The 22,010-nt window shown below is 39.5% G+C and overlaps 1 protein-coding gene across 3 annotated transcripts in view; it reads right to left on the reverse strand.

Annotated features, from left to right (window-relative positions):
• LOC127450321 (centrosomal protein of 112 kDa-like) overlaps positions 1–22,010 on the reverse strand; it is a 291,075-nt gene that overhangs the window by 214,316 nt on the left and 54,749 nt on the right. For all 3 annotated transcript variants that reach the window (XM_051714326.1, XM_051714325.1, XM_051714327.1), the window contains exon 9: positions 8,848–8,934. In XM_051714326.1, the coding sequence (XP_051570286.1) occupies positions 8,848–8,934 (87 nt within the window). The remainder of the gene's footprint in view (positions 1–8,847; positions 8,935–22,010) is intronic.

The raw sequence follows: 22,010 nt of genomic DNA on the forward strand, positions 1-22,010 counted from the left end.
GGGCAGGGGGCAACCAATAATCCACTCAGCAGTCCGAACTATCCTTTGTAGTCTTCTGATGTCTGATTTCGAAGCTGAACCAAACCAGATAGTTATAGAAGTGCAGAGGACAGACTCAATGACTGCTGAGTAGAACTGTATCAGCAGCGCCTGTGGCAGGTTGAACTTCCTCAACTGATGAAGGAAGTACAACCTCTGCTGGGCCTTTTTCACAATGGAGTCAATGTGGGTCTCCCACTTCAGGTCCTGTGAGATGGTAGTGCCCAGGAACCTGAAAGAATCCACTGCTGCCACAGTGCTGTTTAGAATGATGTTCTTCTGGGTTAGTGTTTTTCGCCTCGCCACTCTTCCATGGATGGCATTTTTGGCCAGTGTCTTTCTGATAGTGGAGTCACGAACAGTGACCTTTATTGATACGAGAGAGGCCTGCAGTTCCTTGGATGTTGTCCTTGGCTTTTTTGTGACTTCCTGGATGAGTCGTCGCTGTGCTTTTGGAGGAACTTTTGGAAGGTCGGTCACTTCTGGGAAGGTTCACTACTGTGGCAAGTTTTCTCCATTTGGAGATAATGGCTCTCACTGTGGTTCTTTGGAGTCACAGATCCTTTCAAATAGCTTTGTTTACCTCATTATTTCTAGAATATCTGCTGAAAAAGTTCTATTTAGGTGCTGATTTGAATGAACAGGCCTGGCAGTAATCAGGCCTGATTGTGTCTAGCCCAGCTGAACCCCATTAAGAATGCAGTTTCAATAAATAACATAATCATTTAAAAACTGTATTTTGTGTTTACTCAGATTGCCTTTGTTTCCTGTAAGATTTTGTTTGAATTATTTGAAACAATTTAGTATGAGATATACAGAAAAAAAATCAGGATGGGGGCAAATACTTTTTCACAGCACTGTATGTATATACAGTTGTGCTCAAAAGTTTGCATACCCTGGCAGAAATTGTGAAATTTTGGCATTGATTTTGAAAATATGACTGATCATGGAAAAAACTGTCTTTTATTTAAGGATAGTGATCATAAGAAGCCGTGTATTATCACATAGTTGTTTGGCTCCTTTTTAAATCATAATGATAATAGAAATCACCCAAATGTCCCTGATCAAACGTTTACATACCCTTGAATGTTTGGTCTTGTTACAGACACACAAGGTAACACACACAGGTTTAAATGGCAATTAAAGGTTAATTTCCCACACCTGTGGCTTTTTAAATTGCAATTAGTGTCTGTGTATAAATAGTCAATGAGTTTGTTAGCTCTCACATGGATGCACTGAGCAGGCTAGATACTGAGCCATGGGGAGCAGAAAAGAACTGTCAAAAGACCTGCGTAACAAGGTAATGGAACTTTATAAAGATGGAAAAGGATATAAAAAGATATCCAAAGTCTTGAAAATGCCAGTCAGCACTGTTCAATCACTTATTAAGAAGTGGAAAATTCAGGGATCTCTTGATACCAAGCCAAGGTCAGGTAGACCAAGAAAGATTTCAGCCACAACTGCCAGAAGAATTGTTCGGGATACAAAGAAAAACCCACTGGTAACCGCAGGAGAAATACAGGCTGCTCTGGAAAAAGACGGTGTGGTTGTTTCAAGGAGCACAATGCGACGATACTTGAACAAAAATGAGCTGCATAGTCGAGTTGCCAGAAAGAAGCCTTTACTGCGCCAATGCCACACATAAGCCCGGTTACAATATGCCTGACAACACCTTGACATGCCTCACAGCTTCTGGCACACTGTAATTTGGAGTGACGAGACCAAAATAGAGCTTTATGGTCACAACCATAAGCGCTATGTTTGGAGAGGGGTCAACAAGGCCTATAGTGAAAAGAATACCATCCCCACTGTGAAGCATGGTGGTGGCTCACTGATGTTTTGGGGGTGTGTGAGCTCTAAAGGCACGGGGAATCTTGTGAAAATTGATGGCAAGATGAATGCAGCATGTTATCAGAAAATACTGGCAGACAGTTTGCATTCTTCTGCAAGAAAGCTGCGCATGGGATGCTCTTGGACTTTCCAGCACGACAATGACCCTAAGCACAAGGCCAAGTTGACCATCCAGTGGTTACAGCAGAAAAAGGTGAAGGTTCTGGAGTGGCCATCACAGTCTCCTGACCTTAATATAATCGAGCCACTCTGGGGAGATCTCAAATGTGCGGTTCATGCAAGACGACCAAAGACTTTGCATGACCTGGAGGCATTTTGCCAAGACGAATGGGCGGCTATACCACCTGCAAGAATTTGGGGCCTCATAGACAACTATTACAAAAGACTGCATGCTGTCATTGATGCTAAAGGGGGCAATATACAGTATTAAGAACTAAGGGTATGCAGACTTTTGAACAGGGGTCATTTTATTTTTTTTGTTGCCATGTTTTGTTTTATGATTGTGCCATTCTGTTATAACCTACAGTTGAATATGAATCCCATAAGAAATAAAAGAAATGTGTTTTGCCTGCTCACTCATGTTTTCTTTAAAAATGGTACATATATTACCAATTCTCCAAGGGTATGCAAACTTTTGAGCACAACTGTATATATATATATATATATACACACACACACACACACACACACACACACACACACACACAGTACTGTGCAAAAGTTTTAGGCACTTGTGAAATGTTGCATAGTGAGGATGTCTTCAAAAATAATGCCATAAATAGTTTTCTTTTATCAATTAATGTCATACAAAGTCCAGTAAACATAAAAAAGCTCAATCAATACTCAGTGTAACCACCTTTGCCTTTAAAACAGCACCAAATCTCCCAGGTACACCTGGACACAGTTTTTCTTGGTTGTTGGCAGATAGGATGTTCTAAGCTTCTTGGAGAATTCACCACAGTTCTTCTATCTGTTTAGGCTGTCTCAATTGCTTCTGTCTCTATATGTAATCTCAGACAGACACAATGTTCAGTGGGGGGGGGCTTTGTGGGTGCCATGACAACTGTTGCAGGGCTCCCTGTTCTTCTATTCTAATCTTTTCTATTTGCAAAAGTAATGTTTTCCTGTTGACACACTAAAGCTGAAGATATAAATAACCATCTTAAGACAAATGTTGCAGGTATGCAAATGCTGCTATGTGCATAAGACTTTTGCACAGTACTGTATATATGGATGTATGGTTATTTATTGTATATTTATATGCATTACACAAGTACTGTATATTGTTATCTTGAACCATTATCAGCACAACTCAATCGCTGTCTGTGTTTGTTGATGTTGCAGGGTATTCTAAATGAACAAATTTTGTCAACAAAAGTGAACTTCAACAGATATCCTGTGCCCAGTGATTACAGCGAGCAGTGAACTACATGGATGCCAGAGTGTTCAGGGTGGTTACTAGGGCATTGCTATGGTGTTCTGGATTGTTTCTAAGTAGTTGCTTGGAAGTAAAAAAGCCAACCCACAAGTATAGATATTATGGTCTCTTGATTGGATCCAATATGGCTCAGGTCTGTTTTTCAATGTAAGTCTAATGGTACGGTCACATTTACCTTTGCACAATGAAATTCCGCAGACGAAAAAGGCATGGGCGTATGTTAAGTGTGTGTGAAACCAACCAAGCAGCCTCTTTTTAATGCTGCACTTCATTCTCTGGGAGAATTAAGTTAAAAAATGATATCCTTGTCCATTGTGAATATTCAATGTTCAAAGCACCGCCCACTCAGAGATCACTGCCAAACCAAGCAACTTCCTATTGATCAACATGACAAATTCCCCAGTAAAAGTTCACCAAACTTGAGCTCCACAGAAAATCTGCATGAAAAATTTTTCCTCACGGGAAGTCCATTGCGCTAAATTCAAGATTGTGCGATTTTCCATTGAGATGACTGTACTTCGCCCGCTGAATTTTGCAGTGCAAAGCTAAATGTTACCACGCCCTTTTTTTTTTTTTTTGCCCATTAGATAATTTAAAAAAGTAAAAGCACATATCTCTCCTCAAAAAGCTGACATTTTGAGATTTCATTCACGAGCACAAACCGTGAGGGACAAGTTAAGTGCTGAAGTTTAATACTTACAGTTTTGGATTTGTTAAAATCACTAACCCTATTGTACGTATGAGCGATATTAACAGTGAGTCTTGCCTTAATAAACCACACTAAAAAACACAGACATTCATGACACAGAGACGAGGGATGACAGAACATTTATGTTCCAGACCATCCAGCTAATCTCCAGTCATAAATACATTTCAGTGGGAACAGAGTTTAAAGAGAGGTTTGTGGTGCTTCAATATGACAAGCTAATGCTAGCTGCAGATTACAGAGGATAATGTTCTTATTCACAAGCAAGACCATGAAGGAACTCGCCTCTCCTGCGTCACTGAATGCTGGAATTTACCACTTTGAAGCCGATGTTTGGAGGATGGGGGGGGGGGGGGGGGGTTGCAAGATCCCTCTTTTTGGCCCTTTTTTCAGAGCAGGGTTTTTGGGGTAAGTATATTATCTGTAACAGTAGCGTAAGCTTAAAGCAGCAGATGACAAACCCGTATGAATCCATTATTATTCTCTGGGAAGGAAGATAATTCTAGAAGACGTGGCCATGACCCAACTGACAGGGAGTGGTGTTTAAGTCGTAAACAAATCGTTTAAGTGAACGAATCATTCTCATTCACTTCCGAGCACCGACTCATATTTGTTATTCACTGAATGAGCAAATTGCATTGTAGTGCAGGCTATAAAGGAACAGTTTATTGGTTAGACTTAATGAACAAATACACCCTTTCACTGAGCAAGTTGGTGTTCAAAGTTTGAACAACTCAGAGCAACACTGAACGAACTGGCACATGTTGTTCGGTATCAGCCTTATTTTAAACAAATGAGGCATTCCAAACATGATCGATGATCTGTTGATCAACAGAAGGAGCATGGTTTTCATTTAGTTCAGCATATGAGTCAATCTTATTCAACAAACAGAAAGGGGGTGGGGAAATTATCCTAATTTATAAATGGGTTAAAATGACTGATGACCACACACAAATAAAAAGACGCATGAAAGATGTTCTAGAAACTCATCATAAATCTCTTTGGGCACTTACTGACACCATTAAATGCACTTAAGTAAGCAGCTCATTCCAGGGTTTTTGCAGAAAGCAGTGTTCTGAAATGGCATGTGAAATGTCAAACCTTATAGGTTTCTGAAGAGTGTGCATTTGCATATGCGCTCAAGGGTGGCGGGGCATGATGTAAGAGGGAAACCCCACTAATTCAGGGTAATGTCACAGCAAGCCGTGATGGAAGGTTAAGGTAACAAACATAGCAGCAATTGTAGGACATCTGGAAATAAAGTGAAGCAACAGAAAGCAAAAAATGGTCATCCTCAGACACCATGATCGTTATTTACATCAAAGTCACAGCAAATGATGTTGCTGTCGAAAAATTTGCTTACTGACCGAGCTGCATATATACAAGAGTAAAGAGTATGCTTTCACAGCATGGAAGTGTGAAGGCCGTTTTCTCATCATAAACAAATTTCTTGTGTTCATGTAAACAAGCTCATTGTCTTTTTTCTATAGCTTGATAAAAGTCAAGCCTAGCAGTTCACAAAATAGAGGAAAAAATTAATAGATCTGCCTTCTTAAACACTGCTTAGCTGCTTTAACACTCGTTTTTGAGTCTCTTTGTAAATCTGCAGACATGCAAATTTGAATAAAGGATGAAAAGGTTGTGAACGACTATGTGTTTTTGAATATACTGTATCTGTTGAGTGAATGATTCAAACACAGAGACTCACTGGTCACCAGAGATTGGTGTAATGACATAACCTACAGTACAAAAAGAATGAACAAATCAATGAACCAATCACAACAAATTGTTTTAGTAAACAGACTCAAAAGATTCAAGTCACTGGCATAAATCAAAAAACCCACCTGACAAACATGTTGAATTGCAGAAGAGACTGCAAAGGGCCAAAATTAATATGTAAAATGGATACGCAAAAGTTGCCTATTTAAGTTTTCCATTGGAATTATGTTTCGGGAGAGATTCTGTATTATAAATGGGGGGTAAAAACTAAAAAAGAATAAGGAAAGTGATCTCTTTGGTAAAAACAGTGTTAAATATTCCTTCTGATGAGTCTCAAGAACTTGTTGAGTGTTAACATTCCAGGCTCTCAAAAACATGAATGACAGTTGCTGGTATCTAAGAGGACTTGAGCACCAGCCCTGAGTAACTCACTTGTGGCCTTGTCCCTTTGCGACAGTCTGCCAGAATCCAATGGACCGGTTCTGCAAGTTCTCAACAATTCTCCCATTGTGCAACACGGCGAAGGCTTTTGATGAGCCCCAGGAATTTAGAAATCCTTCGTGGCAGGGTGGGAGGGAGCCAAGCGCAACCCATATTTAGCAAGCTCCAAATAAACAGCAGATCTGCTGGGCTTGTTCCCCAGACTTGAGCTTTGAGCTGTGGGCGATAAGATGCCTTGGCCTCAAGGTGGGGCGGGCATTTCAGAAATGTGTTTTATCTGATGTGGCTGTTGCTCAGCAGAGAGCCGTTTGTTCAGCCCGCTGTAACTGCTTTGATGGCTTGACCTTCTACAGGCCGTCTGGATCCGAGTGGGAGTTCAAAGGCTGTCGGCCATTGTCCCAGCGAGGATGGACAGCGCCGTTGCAACCAGGGGTCTGCAACTCTCAAAGGACCCTACGGAGATCAACGGCTCGCAAGACATGACAGGGCACGTGCGCTGGTCCAGTCACCCTGGGACTCAAGAGAGACCTTCAACAGACAACTCTGCACGGCATGTGTACAATGTTTACACGGCCTTCAAAGAAAGATGCACCTGAACAAATATTGACATCCTCTGAGCGGAGCACATTTGAGTCTTTCAAAACAAAACAATAGCAGATGCAAAATCATCGAAATCAATTAAAATTCATGCAACGTTGATTGAATTGACAAATGTTCAGAACCCACAAGAAGTTTTGAGGATACTTCCCATTCTCAAAGGGATAAACAAAACAAAAATAGTCTTCAAAGAGTTTTTGCAGCAATAAGAGCCGTTTCTGCACCATCAAGCCTAATGGTTACCCTTGCTGAACCGTGCTGTTCCTTACTGATCAGGGCTTGTTGACACGGTTACTTTAACCACTGTGGTGCTTCAAAATCAGAATGGACCAAAATTTCAGCCATAAATGTAAAATGTCACGATTCTTTATACCAATTCGATACCACAGCAAAAACTGTGTAAATCCGGGCATGCTGACGCAGTTCCAGTTTCCTTTTCCATAGACCTTTTTCACAGACTGTGATGATGCGTTTCCACCTTTATTTATCAGCGTATTTTTATTTTTTTTATATTACACATTTTTTACATATTGTGTGTAAATTTATAACATTACGCTTTGTGTTATATTACCCTGGAATTAGTTTTAAAAACTGAATTACCACAGCTGTGAGGGGGTTTCTATTACCGCTGCTTAGAGAGTGACAGTAAATGGCATCTTCTCCCATTTTACTGTCTTAATCCACCGCTCTCTATTTTTTCCTCTTCTGGAAAGTTATTCAAACGTAATAGTGGATTTTATCTTTTGGTCTTGGAGCAAATGGGTATGTGAAAATAATATTTGCTGTGATCTCCCATTCACTGCTCTCGAAGTTTAAAATTGTCTATTGTGGTGCTGCGAAATCAGAATTAGAATGGACTAACTCAGCAAGTGACCAGTCGTAAGTCACCAAGTACTAAAGGTGGTCCATCAGCACTGTTGAGTTTGGTGGCTACCCGTGCTGAAAAATCCATACCAAAGACCATACCGGACTACGCTCAAGTGGAAATGCTATTTGAACCATTACTCACCGTGTTCAAAAACGGTCAGCCTGATGATGAAAAGGCAGCTAAGTGGTCCTATTTTAAAATGCACTCTCTGAGGTTGGGGGGTGACATTCTCCCATGAGGCCTTATACTCTGAAGAGAGAACGGACTTGGACATTGCAGGTGAGATGGCCATTTCAAAGCTGGTGTTTCCCTCAAACACAGATGCAACTTCATAAAAAACAAAAATGCCTCCCAAAAGTTATAATTTTCTCCCTGTTAAAAGTCTGCGAGCCCATCAGTGGACTATTTATCCAGCTTTTTATCCATCAGAAGTGCACTCTGTTGCTAAGCTTATCATCCTGCAAGCTGGTTGCCCGTGAAAGATGAAAGCTGCAGGCCATGAGCATGCGAGAGATGGGCCATCTGAAGGGTTAAAGGGAAGTTCGTGGAACATTTAGGAACATACACAATTTCCCCATCGCATCCTTAAAGAGCTCTTTTCATTCCCACACTGCAGAGTCGTAACAGAGTGTTGAGGATGAGGTACAGAGGCTGTCACGCTTTTAGTGAAGGCCATGAAAGACAGCAGTCTGCTGAGATTAATGTTTCTGCTGATAAAGGGTGGGGAAACAAACATCTACAGGGCAGGCCATTTTATAGATTTTATTATTTACAGTATTTACACCATACTAGACAGTGGCAAGTCTATTAGGCTTCATTTACACTGCAAGTGTAAAGCACAGATCCAATGTTTTGACACAAATCTATTATTTTTTTGTTTTGTTTTTGTCTTATTAGTTTACATTTACTTAAGACAAACCAACTGTGTTTAAATTAACACTTCGCCAAGTGGACCGTTTGACCATTTGAACAAAGGTCACTGTTACTCATGTTGCTGTTTTGCCTGAGCAAAACACTGTCTGTGTGAATGCCCTTTAACTCGGAGGTATGGCTATGGCTAGGTATCTGTGCGGGCCTAGTCATTGTCAACATTTATTATAGTTGCTTTCACCTTAAGAGGGCATTGATAGAAGATCATTCATTCATCTGATTGACATTTTATTTTGAGGTAACCAAGCGTTGTGTCACCTTCTGAATCTCTGCATCATGTTTCTGCTGCATCCTCAGCGTCTCCTCCTGATGTTTGGCCTCCAAAACTTTTGTCCTTAACTCAACCTACAAATGAACAACAACAGCATGAAAGAACATCGAATAAGAGCAAACAATTAAAGTCAACATGAAACACTGACCACAACCCATTTTGCATCCATAATATGCATGAAAAAGGATAATGAGAAAAAAGGTGGGGGTTAGATTTCATCCATCAGAAATTGAGTGGATGATGAAAAATTATCTTTATATCTTGATATGATGGTGGTCGCAGGGGAGGAGTTGAAAATAAAAGGGCTTGGTGACATCAGCCAAAAAGAAAAGTAATTCCAGAGGCGAAGCAAACCATCACACTTTTAATGTGTTTTAATATGTCTGGGATCAAAAGTTCAACAGGTTTTTTTTGTTTGTTTTTTTATGTAGCTTGTTAGAACATGGATCCTCTCAGATATTCAAACCCACTTAAATAATGCACACACACTTAAACACAAGAAAGATAGTTGCTCACCACTGTTGGGAACTAACTAGCAACAAGTAGTGACACTACAAATTGAACTACAACCCCAAATAAAAAAATAAATAAATAAATAAATAAAAAAAAAAATGGGACAGTAGGCAAAATGGCAATAAAATAAGGTATGATTTGTAAATGTACTTTGACTTGTATTCAAACAAAACAGTTCAAAGACATGGTACTGCACGTTTTACCTAATCAACAGCATTGCTTTTTGAAGTTTTTTTTTTTCTGAAATTGATGCCAGCAACTCATTCCAAAAAAAGTTAAGACAGAGGCAATTTAAGACTAATAACAATCTGATGAGTTGAAATTATAAGGTGATGTGAAACAGGAGATGTTTAACAGGTGAGGCAATCGAATGAGGAGCCTCCCAAAAAAAAAAAAAAAAAAAGGATGGTCGAGACTCGCCAATTTGCAAAGAGATACGTCAGCAAATAATCCAGCGCTTTGAGAACAATGTTCCCCAAAGACAAATTGGAAGGATTTTGGGGATTTCACCCTCTACAGTGAACAATATAGTTAAAAGATTCATGGAATCTGGATCTCGGTGCATAAAGGGCAAGACAAAAAACACTTCTGAATGTGCATGATCTCTGATCCCTCAGACGTCACTGTCTTAAAAACTGTAATTCGTCTATAATAAGCATCATGAACATGGGTTCAGGAATACTTTGGTAAACCTTTGTCAATTAACACCACTCGCCGCTGCATCCACAGATGCAAGTTAAGACTTCACTATGCAAAGGAGAAGCCGTACATCAACACTGTCCAGAAGTGCCACCGACTTCCCTGGAAGATGGAAAGTAGAACAGTGGAACCGTGTTTTTTGGTCCGACGAGTCCACATTTCAGAACATAGCCGTCCTGTTCTCTGGACCAAAGAGGAAAAGGACCATCAAACTGTTATCAGCATCAGTGTCTGTCATGGTACAGTGGTGTGTCAGTGCCCATGGCATGGGTAACTCACACATCTGTGAGGGCACCTTTAATGCAGAAAAATTTAGACAAATTTTGGAGCAACATATCTGCCACCCAGATGGGAAAATGGGAAAAAATTCCCATTTATTTTCCCCATGTGAGACTTGATTTTCTATAACTTAGCTTCCGAGGTTGTTAATCAGTTGTATATGCTTCTGCTGAAGCCATCAGTCCGTGTTACACCATATTCACTTTAGTTTGTTTTTTTAGTTCACTTTGGTACAATTTTAAAAAGTGGTGTATTTTCAAAACTCTTAGTATTTCTCAACTGATGATTAAATATCCAGTTTTTGTTTTGTTTTTTTCAAAATAAATCACAAATTACCTTTTTTACTACATCTAATAAAGTATTTCATCTAAACATACACTGGCGGCCAAAAGTTTGGAATAATGTAGAGATTTTGCTCTTATGGAATGAAATTGATACTTTTATTCACCAAAGTGGCATTCAACTGATCACAATGTATAGTCAGGACATTAATAACGTGAAAAATTACTATTATAATTAAAAAAAAAAAAAAAAAAAAAAATTTCAGAACTTGTTAAACTACTTCAGTGTTCTCACCAAAAACTCCTCCAAAAATAGGCATCTATTTCTCAAACTAGAGACTCTGATGTATTTATCCTCTTGTTTAGTTGTACATCTGGTCTTCCACATCTCTTTCTGTCCTTGTTAGAGCCAGTTGTCATTTGTCTTTGAAGACTGTAGTGTACACCTTTGTATGAAATCTTCAGTTTTTGGGCAATTTCAAGCATTGTATAGCCTTCATTCCTCAAAACAATGACTGATGAGTTTCTAGAGAAAGCTGTTTCTTTTTTTTTTTTTGCCAATTTTTTACCTAATATTGACCTTAAGACATACAAGTCTATTGCATACTGTGGCAACTTAAGCTTCATTTAATGAACCAAATAGCTTTCAACTGTGTTTGGTATAATGGCAAGTAAGTTTCAAGTACCAAATGATCAATTTAGCATGATTACTCAAGGATAAGGTGTTGGAGTGATGGCTGCTGTTTAGATTTGATCAAAAATGACTTTTTTTCAAATAGTGATGGTGCTGTTTTTTACATCAGTAATGGTCTTACTATTCATTGTGATCAGTTGAATGCCACTTTGGTGAATTAAAGTACCAATTTCCTTCCGAAACAGCAAAATCTGTACATTATTCCAAACATCTGGCTGCCAGTGTACCTTTCATTCAAAGTAAGTGGCTTTCATAAAGCTGTCAACATAAAATTTTCCATTTGCAACTGTCCTCATTCATTTGAATATATTTAACTACCATTTAATCCAACTCAACTATAAACTCCTAGAGTTTTATAATTAGGGTCAGTTATATACATTTGTATAATTATTATTGTTATTATTTGTATTGAGTCTCTGTTAATTAATTCACCCTGATTTTAAAACCCTCGTTGTTTAAAGCAAGAAAAAATGGTCTCTGATAACTCATGATAAATTATTAATGATATGATCATGATAAATATCACTCCCATAAATAGCTTCAATGCAGTTAGCTACTTATTGTTAGTAGCTTGTTGTTGAACTTATGTAAATAATGACATGGCAAGATATAGTTTCAAAGTAGCTTCCCCAACACTGACTCACACACACACACACAATTTAGCTTACACAAACAAAGTGCAGCTGAGTCAATTGTCACTATGTCTGCTGGTCATTCCTGCAGCGGTGTCTTTCTTCGAGTATTTTTGGGAAACACAGTTTGATCTGGCAGGAACAGGGTGTCTGTGTGAGCCTCCCTGCCTTCAGGCTGACTGTGGATCAGGGCTTTCAACTGCTGCCACCAGTTTTGGACACCATCCACTGGCTTATAAGATGTGCTGCAGAAAAAATGGTCTATACGGTCCGAGTGAAAGACACAGAGACATGGAGTCGTCTGAAGGCCACAGTGACATTCAATGCAGCATTTTCTGCTGCCTTCTAGAACAGAGAAATCATCCACAATGCAGAGAATTCAACTGGAGCGGTCGGGGGGGGGGGGGGAAGCTTGAGCAAACACTGATAAGACGTTTAGGGAAAGTTTCAATGATGTATGAGCTTCCTGTTGAGATACTGATCAATCTGCAGTGTAAAAACAAAGTCGTTTCAAGGCCGGTCAGTTCACTCGCTGGTCATCTGGGTAACATCCCTTTTTGTAACTCATTTAGTCATGCAAGCACAGCTCCTGTCTGCTTGAATGTGTAAAAAATGAAATCACAAAAATGTTTTGCAAAGATTTCAATAACATGGCAAGAAAACAATGGTGACAGCAGTCATTGTTACTTCAGTCATGGCTACTACAATATTAGGGTACAACGGGGCTAAAGGCTCCATGGGATAAAAGGCTCCTTTAATTTAATTTTCTCCCAAAACACTAAATAACATCAAAAACTACCATAGCACTTTCCTAATCACCTGTTAGACACTATGAACTGCAAAACTGAAGAATAAATAAATAAAAAAAAACATGTCTCAAAAGTATTTGCATGAGTTGACAAATTGTGCCCTATAACTATAGCCCCTGTATCTACACAATCAATATAACCCCCCTGGGGGCCTTTTACCCCAAATGACCTTCTAACATATACACTATATTGCCAAAAGTATTCGCTCACCCATCCAAATAATTGAATTCAGGTGTTCCAATCACTTCCATGGCCACAGGTGTATAAAATGAAGCACCTAGGCATGCAGACTGCTTCTACAAACATTTGTGAAAGAATGGGCTGCTCTCAGGAGCTCAGTGAATTCCAGCGTGGTACTGTGATAGGATGCCACCTGTGCAACAAGTCCAGGTACAATTTCTTCGCTACTAAATATTCCACAGTCAACTGTCAATCAAGTCAATCGCTACAGACCTCCAAAGTTCATGTGGCCTTCAGATTAGCTCAAGAACAGTGCGTAGAGAGCTTCATGGAATGGGTTTCCATGGCCAAGCAGCTGCATCCAAGCCAAACATCACCAAGTGCAATGCAAAGCGTCGGATGCAGTGGTGTAAAGCACGCCGCCACTGGACTCTAGAGCAGTGGAGACGCGTTCTCTGGAGTGATGAATCACGCTTCTCCATCTGGCAATCTGATGGACGAGTCTGGGTTTGGCGGTTGCCAGGAGAACGGTACTTGTCTGACTGCACTGTGCCAACTGTGAAGTTTGGTGGAGGGGGGATTATGGTGTGGGGTTGTTTTTCAGGAGCTGGGCTTGGCCCCTTAGTTCCAGTGAAAGGAACTCTGAATGCTTCAGCATACCAAGAGATTTTGGACAATTCCATGCTCCCAAGTTTGTGGGAACAGTTTGGGGATGGCCCCTTCCTGTTCCAACATGACTGCGCACCAGTGCACAAAGCAAGGTCCATAAAGACATGGATGAGCGAGTTTGGTGTGGAAGAACTTGACTGGCCTGCACAGAGTCCTGACCTCAACCCAATAGAGCACCTTTGGGATGAATTAGAGCGAAGACTGCGAGCCAGGCCTTCTCGTCCAACATCAGTGTCTGACCTCACAAATGCGCTTCTGGAAGAATGGTCAAAAATTCAAATAAACACACTCCTAAACCTTGTGGAAAGCCTTCCCAGAAGAGTTGAAGCTGTTATAGCTGCAAAGGGTGGGCCGACGTCATATTAAACCCTATGGATTAAGAATGGGATGTCACTTAAGTTCATATGCGTCTAAAGGCAGATGAGCGAATACTTTTGGCAATATAGTGTATGTTTTTTTGTTTTGTATAAAAACCCAACAAACGTACACATACAAAAATATTTCCTCTACTTCAAAACAATGAGTGCTTGCCAAGAAATGATCCATTTTAAAGAGGTTGGGCTCAGATGCATTCAATAGGGCAGAAAATCTCTGCGATACAGACTGGGGCTCGTGAAAATAAAGTGGGAAATCGAGCTATTAAAGTGATTTTAATGTACTTTTCTTTTCTCGTATTATGATGAAAACCTGTTTCCAAAAACCAGTGTGTAGAACCCACATTAAGAAGAACTGAAACAGGAGCAAAGATGCTGAACCAACATGAAACTCAAACCAATGCTTCCAGAACGCAGTATAGTTTTGGCTGTAGGTTCAATATTCGTTTGATATTCGGTTTCTTCTCCCCGCGCTCTCTGGGGGCAGCAATCCTACAAAGATATCACAATATCTGGAGCCCCCTCTTTAGAACTGTCCCGCGTATCTCTTCCAGTGCTCTCTGTATTATGTGCTTAGGAGGTGAAACCATATAAAACGCTTTAAAAACTGCATACTTTGACACCTGACATCGGAATGATGCATGATGCACAATTAATTGCATTAAAACTAACATCGCGATATGTTGCGGGATTACTAAACCAAAAAAGGCCGTGCTTATATGTGCTTTCAGTGCTTCCATCATAGTGATATACGTGAGAGGCTCACGCTGAGCAGCGCAGCAATATGAGATTATCAATGTTATCAATGCAGTTCTGATCTTAAAGTGTGACCAGTGGTCTCTCAATGTTAACTATAAATGCAGTAAACTTGAATCACATTACAGAGTAAATCAACAGTCAGTGATCAATCTGAATCCTCATGGTAAACGAGCGATGGAGCGTTGTGCTTCTGCAATAATATATAATGTCTGTAACACCTTATTATGGTTCTTTAGAGAAATGCTGCATCATGTATCATACCAGCACATGATACATAGGCCCACGCTGACTACACCCTCTGCTGTTCAAACTTTTTGTTGGTAAAAATTTAAAGGAATAGATAAACCTATTTCTTATTTCTCAAATTACTTTTCAAACCCACGAAGTGAATCGCCGCAGTGCTGTACACAACTAATCAAAAACAAAGTCGCACATGGGTTTATTTTTTGCCATTTTGCCATAGAAACTAAAAAATTCTCTATCAGGTTATCTCTATGATATCATCTTGTAATTACAGCACTTCTTATACAATGTAAATACACAATAAAATGACAAGTGACAAGTGGCAGGGCATTTTTGTCAATCGCTTGGTTTCTTTTGCAGTATCGTGCTGGGTAGCCCCATCCTCAGTGAAATATCAGTGGTCCAAAATCTCAATTTACATCCTTCTTAAGCTGCGTTCACACTGCCAGCAACATCGTGCGAGACAGCAACATGATCCTATTCATTTTCAATGAGAGCACAGCGACTTCCGGCGACATGAGCTGCCGCGGCCGTTGGCGACAGAGATCGCCGTGGAGAGCGACAAGACAAGTTGAGAAAATGTAAACTTTATGCAAATGACGAGCGACATTCACGAGCGACTGCCAATGAGAGTGAAGACAGCAGAGCTCACGTCATCTGTCTCCTGGCAGACTGGGGACGAGTGCATGCAAGACAGAGGGGAAGTTTCAGCGTCGTGAGGGATTTTTACTGTTCTGTATAATTTGTCTGTAACCACATGCATGGATTTAATAAAACGATGCGTGAAAAAGCATGTCTGAAATGGTCAGCATTCCAAGTAAATTTGATTCATTCATTCATGATAGATTGATTGTCTTATTAATGATTTAATCCACTGAACACTGCTGCACATTTTATAAAACACTCTACACTGCAGAATGTACAATTTTAGAGAAAGAGAACTGATTCCTTGTCAAACTGTAATGATATCTTAATTTAACCAGTATTAGGTCTTCTCCGTGATCAAATTTTTCAACGTTATTGCCAGACGTGCAGTCCTCCAGTAACGTTACAGCGACAAACAGTAGGAATGCCCACTAGTGACACATCACAGAGTCTAGCGACACCAAGCCACAAAGTCCCTGGCAGTGTGAACGCAGCTTTAGGGTGACTAATATTTTGTTGATGGCGGAGGATGCTGGAGGGTGCTCAATTTTAGTATTGCTTGATTTAAATGCAGAGCTTGATACATGTCTCTTTCTTTTCTACAAATAATTGTGGGGTTCTACAAGGTTCCCTATTAGGGCCAATACTGTTTTCACTTTATATGCTACCTCTTGGTCATGTGATTAAAACATCAGGATTCAATTTTATTGCTATGCAGATGATCTACAGTTGTATTTGTCTTTGAATCCCAATAATCTGAATAGTATAAGGGTGTTTTCACACTTGGTCCGTTTCAGGGGTCTGAGCATGGTTCGCAGGAATTTTGGCCCACATGTGAACACTCCAAACAATGTCAGACCCCTTTAAAGCAATTTTCCCATTCACTTAATACCAAACATGTTTGGCCCTGACAGGCTACCAAACACCAGTAATGATGACACACAGAGAAGAGACGTGACAAGCCACTTATTCTGTTTCTATGGTGATGACAGAGTTGCTGATGAAAATTTAAACTCACAAAACAAACTCAAAAATCTTTCTTCAGTGTTCTGTGCAAATTAAGACTCAAGGGTTTAACAGGACCACGTTGGAATATAGCGTGACATTTAAGAGATTATGATAGGAATATATTACTATTGTTTTCAATGAATATAAGTAACCCGAGGCTGTCAATTTATAAAACCAAGATCAATCATATGTTTATGTTGATAATACGACTATCTACCATGATCCATAATTGAATTTCTTGAATGTTGCCTCTAAATACAGTTTTATTTATATAAAAATAAAATGCATTCAGTTTAATGCATTGCTTTTCCCTCCTTAAAAAACAAGATGTTAAATATTTACACTATGTAATAGTTCTCTTTTGATGCAGATCAATAAAATATGTTTTACTGAACAAAGACACATGTAATCATGCTGAATATTCATTTTAAGGGTATTAAACACATTTAATAATCTCACAAGTTAATATGGAGTGCTAATTATACTCTCGCAATATTTAATATAGCCATATTAATCATTATAATCATCAATTTTATCTTTTAAGAAGTGGTCTGGGTTTCACAAAAACAACATGGTAATGGGTCAACTGGACCAAAAAGAAATCTGGGTCCTTTTTCACTCGGTCCACTTTTTGATCCACTTTAAAGAGGTCTGGGTTTGGCTCTTTTAAAGAGGACCCAAGTGTGAAAACACCCTAAATGTTCTTTAATCATGTATAGCAGATCTAAAATATTGGATGGCACAATTTTTATTTATTTATTTATTTATTTTCCAGTTAAATACTAATAAAACAGAGGTTGTGATAATCTGTCATGGTTCTAAAAAAAAAAAAAGTCAGATTGAGTCAACACAGTCTGGTGGTCCTAAATATTCAGCAAATGGTGAGAAATCTGGGCGTCTATTTTGACACACATTTACATTTTGAATGCCATGTCAAGCTGTTTTTATCAGTTAAGAAATACTTCCAAGGTGAGACATGTCTTGAGATTTAGGGATACAGAGAAGCCTTTATTTCATCTCGCTTGGATTACTGTAATGCCCTGTTTTCAACTTTACATCAACGTACTATTGCACAGCTCCAATCAGTGCAAACTGCTGCAGCTAGACTTTTGGCACGAACTAGATCTTGAAGTCATATTACTCCAGGTTTATCCTCTTTGCATTGGTTACTGCGGCGAGCAGGGCAAGCAGGGTGTGGCCGAGCGGCGTCTGGGCAGAGCGAGGACGGAGAGATAAGTGGTGAATGAGTTCCACCTGTGCACAGTTACCTATCTACTTTAGGGATGATTTTGAGATTTTATTCATTACATATAAGGCATTACATGGCTTGGCACCTGAATATTTAGCAGAATTATTAAGACCTCTTAGATCTTCTTGTTGTGAAATGTTGGCTGTTCCAAAATCCAGATATAAAACTAAAGGTGATAAAGCTTTAAAAGTCATTTGTAAAGACTTGCTTTATTATTACTATATGAATGTGTGTGTTGTATTATGTGTTTTTGATTTTATGTTAAATTGTGAAGCACTTTGTGCCAAGTTGCTAAAAGGTGCTATATAATGAAAGTTATTTTTATTATTATTATGATCTGCGTATTGACATAAAATATGTTCTTATTGGCAACTGGCACTTTTGCATCCAGCATGTACAGACACATTACTTATTGTTCCGCACACTGTTTGTCTAAGTGGAGGAGCATGTTATACACCTTAGAAACACAGCTACATATTCATGTTGTAGTCAGATAATACATGACAGGCTTAGTGAATCAACAGAGACACTAAAATCAATGTCCTTAGTCTACCACAGAGGCTCATCTCTTTACAACATTATCTGGAGGCCGAAATGAACCAGGGGATTCAAAACACACAGTTTACTGCCATCACGTCACCTGCCCTACTTCCACTCAACATCCCTCGCTTTGCATACGATTCTTTTTGTGCAATCTCAAAGACCACGGGAGACCTGTCAGATGAGAAGATTGTGTTGATTGAAGCGCCACAGTCAAACACATCCCGGCAGCACAGATGCAAACGTGGGCGGCACTCTTTTGCTTTTCTTGTCTTGTTTTTGAACCTTCAATTGTTGCTTTTAGAAAAGTTTGTCAAACTACATCAGTGGCGTTGTGAAACTCTTGTCTGGTGCGGTGCGGCGGGCGAGCGCACACCTCCGGCTTTTCACATTCTCTGGGATCAGTGAAGCAGATGACATTGGTGCTTTTACTGGCATTAAACTCACTGAGACGCGGCACTGTTTGAAGAGCTGAAGGAAAGATGGAAGGGTGGGTGGAGGAAAGATGAGAGCAACTGTTCTGTCTTTGCTTCACCCAGTGCTGGTTTCACACATTTCCACTGGGAATATTTCAACAAAACGTCTGCTGCGTTTTAGCGCCACACTGCGGGTTCAGTGTATGATTCCAGCTATTTTGAGGGTAAATATCTGGGTAACTCCTCTATGTTCGGAAAAAAAAAAAAAAACTTCTCCAGACACACTGAAAGCATTTCAATCAAATGACTGCCTTTGCTCAATAAAGAAAAACAACATAAAGGAAAATATTACTGCTATGTGTCAATGAGCAAAACCCAGCCATTTATGTAAACAAATTACAAAATGAGAAACATAGCTATGAAACAGGGAATTCAATGAGAAAAAAAAAAAAAAACATATGGGACTTGATTTATCAGTCAAGAATTGACTGTGTAACATCAGCATTTCTTCTAATAAAACTTAAGCGTTTGGGCACTAAAAACACAAGTTTAAATTTAGCAAGCTGAATTGTCCCCCATTCATCCATTATGCAGGTCTTCAACTGTGCAACTGTACGGGGCCTTCATTGCCGGATTGTGCACTTCATAATGCGCCACACATTCTCAATTGGAGACAGATCAGGACTGCAGGCAGGTCAATCTAGCACCCACACTCTCTGCTCACACAGCCATGCTCTTGTAATCCGGGCAGTATGTGGTTTGAAGATGTCCTGCTGGAAAATGAAGGGATGTCCCTGGAAAAGACGGCGTCTGGATGGCAGTGTATGTTACTCCAAAATTTTTACATATCTTTCTGCATTAACAGTGTTGTCACAGATATGCAAGTAACCCATGCCATGGGCACTGACACGCCCCCATACCATGACAGACACAGGCTTTTGGACCTAACGCTGATAACACATTAGATGGTTCTTTTCCTCTTTGGCCCAGAGAACACAATGGCTGAAATCTGAACCAATAAACACAATTCCACTGTTCTGTTTTCCATCTCAGATGAGACCGAGCCCAGAGACTTTGGGACAGTGTTGATATATGGCTTCTGCATAAGTAAAGTCTTAACTTGCATCTGTGGATTCAGCAGTGAATGGTGTTGACTGACATTCGTTTCCCGAGCCAATTTCATGATGTTCATTATAGACGATTGACAGTTTTTTAGACAGTGATGTCTGAGGGATCAGAGATCACGTGCAATCAGAAGTGTTTTTCCAGCAGAAGAACATCAAACCACATACTGCCCGGATTACAAGTGCATGGCTGATTAAGCAGAAAGTGTGGGTGCGTGATTGTTCTGTCTGCAGTCCTGATCGGTCTCCAATTGAGAATGTGTATGTGTGGTGCATTATGAAGCGCACCATACGGCAATGAAGATCTCGTATAATTGCACAGCTGATGACCTGCATAATGGATGAATGGGGGGGAAAATCCGCTTGCTAAACATAAACTTGTGTCTTTAGTGCCCAAACGGTTAATAAGTGTTATTAGAAGAAATGGTGATGTTACACAACTTATAAACACTCAACTGTCAAGTTTTTTGGAGCGTGTTGCAATCATCTGATCCAATGATGAGTGTACAGTCCATTAAAAAAAAAAAAAAAAAAAAATATATATATATATATATATATATATATATATATATATATATATATATATATATATATAGTGCAGCATCATGTTGTGGGGGTGCTTTGCTGTAGGAGGGACTGGTGCCCTTCACAGAATAGATGGCATCACGAGGAAAGAAATTTATGTGGATATATTGAAGCAACATCTCAAGACATCAGCCAGGAAGTTAAAGCTCGTCGCAAATGGGTCTTCCAAATAAACAATGACCCCAAGCATACCTCCAAAGTTGTGGCAAAATGGCTTAAGGACAACAAAGTCAAGGTACTGGAGTGGCCATCACAAAGCCCTGACCTCAATCTGACTGAAAAAGCATGTGTGAGCAAGGAGGCCTACAAACCTGACTCAGTTACACCAGTTCTGTCTGGAGGAATGGGCCAAAATTCCAGCAACTTATTGTGAGAAGCTTGTGGAAGGCTACCCAAAACGTTTGACCCAAGTTAAACAATTTAAAGGCAATGCTACCAAATACTAACAAACTGTATGTAAACTTCTGACCCACTGGGAATGTGATGAAAGAAATAAAAGCTGAAATAAATCATTCTCTCTACTATTATTCTGACATTTCACATTCTTAAAATAAAGTAGTGATCCTAACTGACCTAAGACAGGGAATGTTTTCTACGATCAAATGTCAGGAATTATGAAAAACTGAGTTTAAATGTATTTGGCTAAGGTGTATGTAAACTTCGGACTTCAACTGTACATCAACTTGGTCAAAGGAGGGACAACATTTTCTTAAACTTAAACATAGAAAATTAATAAACCACTAACAAAAGCCTTCATCGGCAATGCATCAACGTGTATTTCCTCAGTTAATTCGGGATGACTTCAAGGACTTTAATACTAAAACGTATAGTTCATTTAAAATAATTTTGTTTAATCATTGATCCACAACACTTACTTAGTTTACTAATATTAACCACTAATAGTTCTAAACATAAATAATATTGGCATTATATTCATTCATTTTCTGTTATAGCATAATTTCATTTACAGCTGCCTGTTTCACAATGCCGGTTGTGAAAAGCACTATAAAAATAAATTTGACTTGACTTGGCCGAATCTCACTTTTTTCTTCCAGCACCTCTCGCAGGATCGCCGCATTTTTAGACACCGATTAAAGTTAAAAATACTTTATTTTTTATAAACGTATCATGAAACACCTGCGTCGTTTCATTCTTTGTGCTGCGTTCTGAAGAAGAGTACTTTTGTGTGACATTTACACCATTAGACATGATTCCAGGTTGTTTTTCACCAAGGAAAGTTTCAGCGCTTTATAAACGGTAAGACTGTGTTTTTCCTTTTGCTCTGGTGTGCATATTTCCATACAATAATTAGACAAGTTCAATGTAATTTGATTTAAAACCATTTAAAAATCAAAGCACCATAAAGAGGCTATTTAACCGCAGCAGTGTGACTCCACGCACATGATACTATTTGCCTTCTCTGCCTCACGGAAATGTCAGCCTGCCCGGAC

The sequence above is a fragment of the Myxocyprinus asiaticus genome, chromosome 13, assembly GCF_019703515.2.
Source record: "Myxocyprinus asiaticus isolate MX2 ecotype Aquarium Trade chromosome 13, UBuf_Myxa_2, whole genome shotgun sequence".
In the NCBI taxonomy this organism is placed as follows: domain Eukaryota; kingdom Metazoa; phylum Chordata; class Actinopteri; order Cypriniformes; family Catostomidae; genus Myxocyprinus; species Myxocyprinus asiaticus.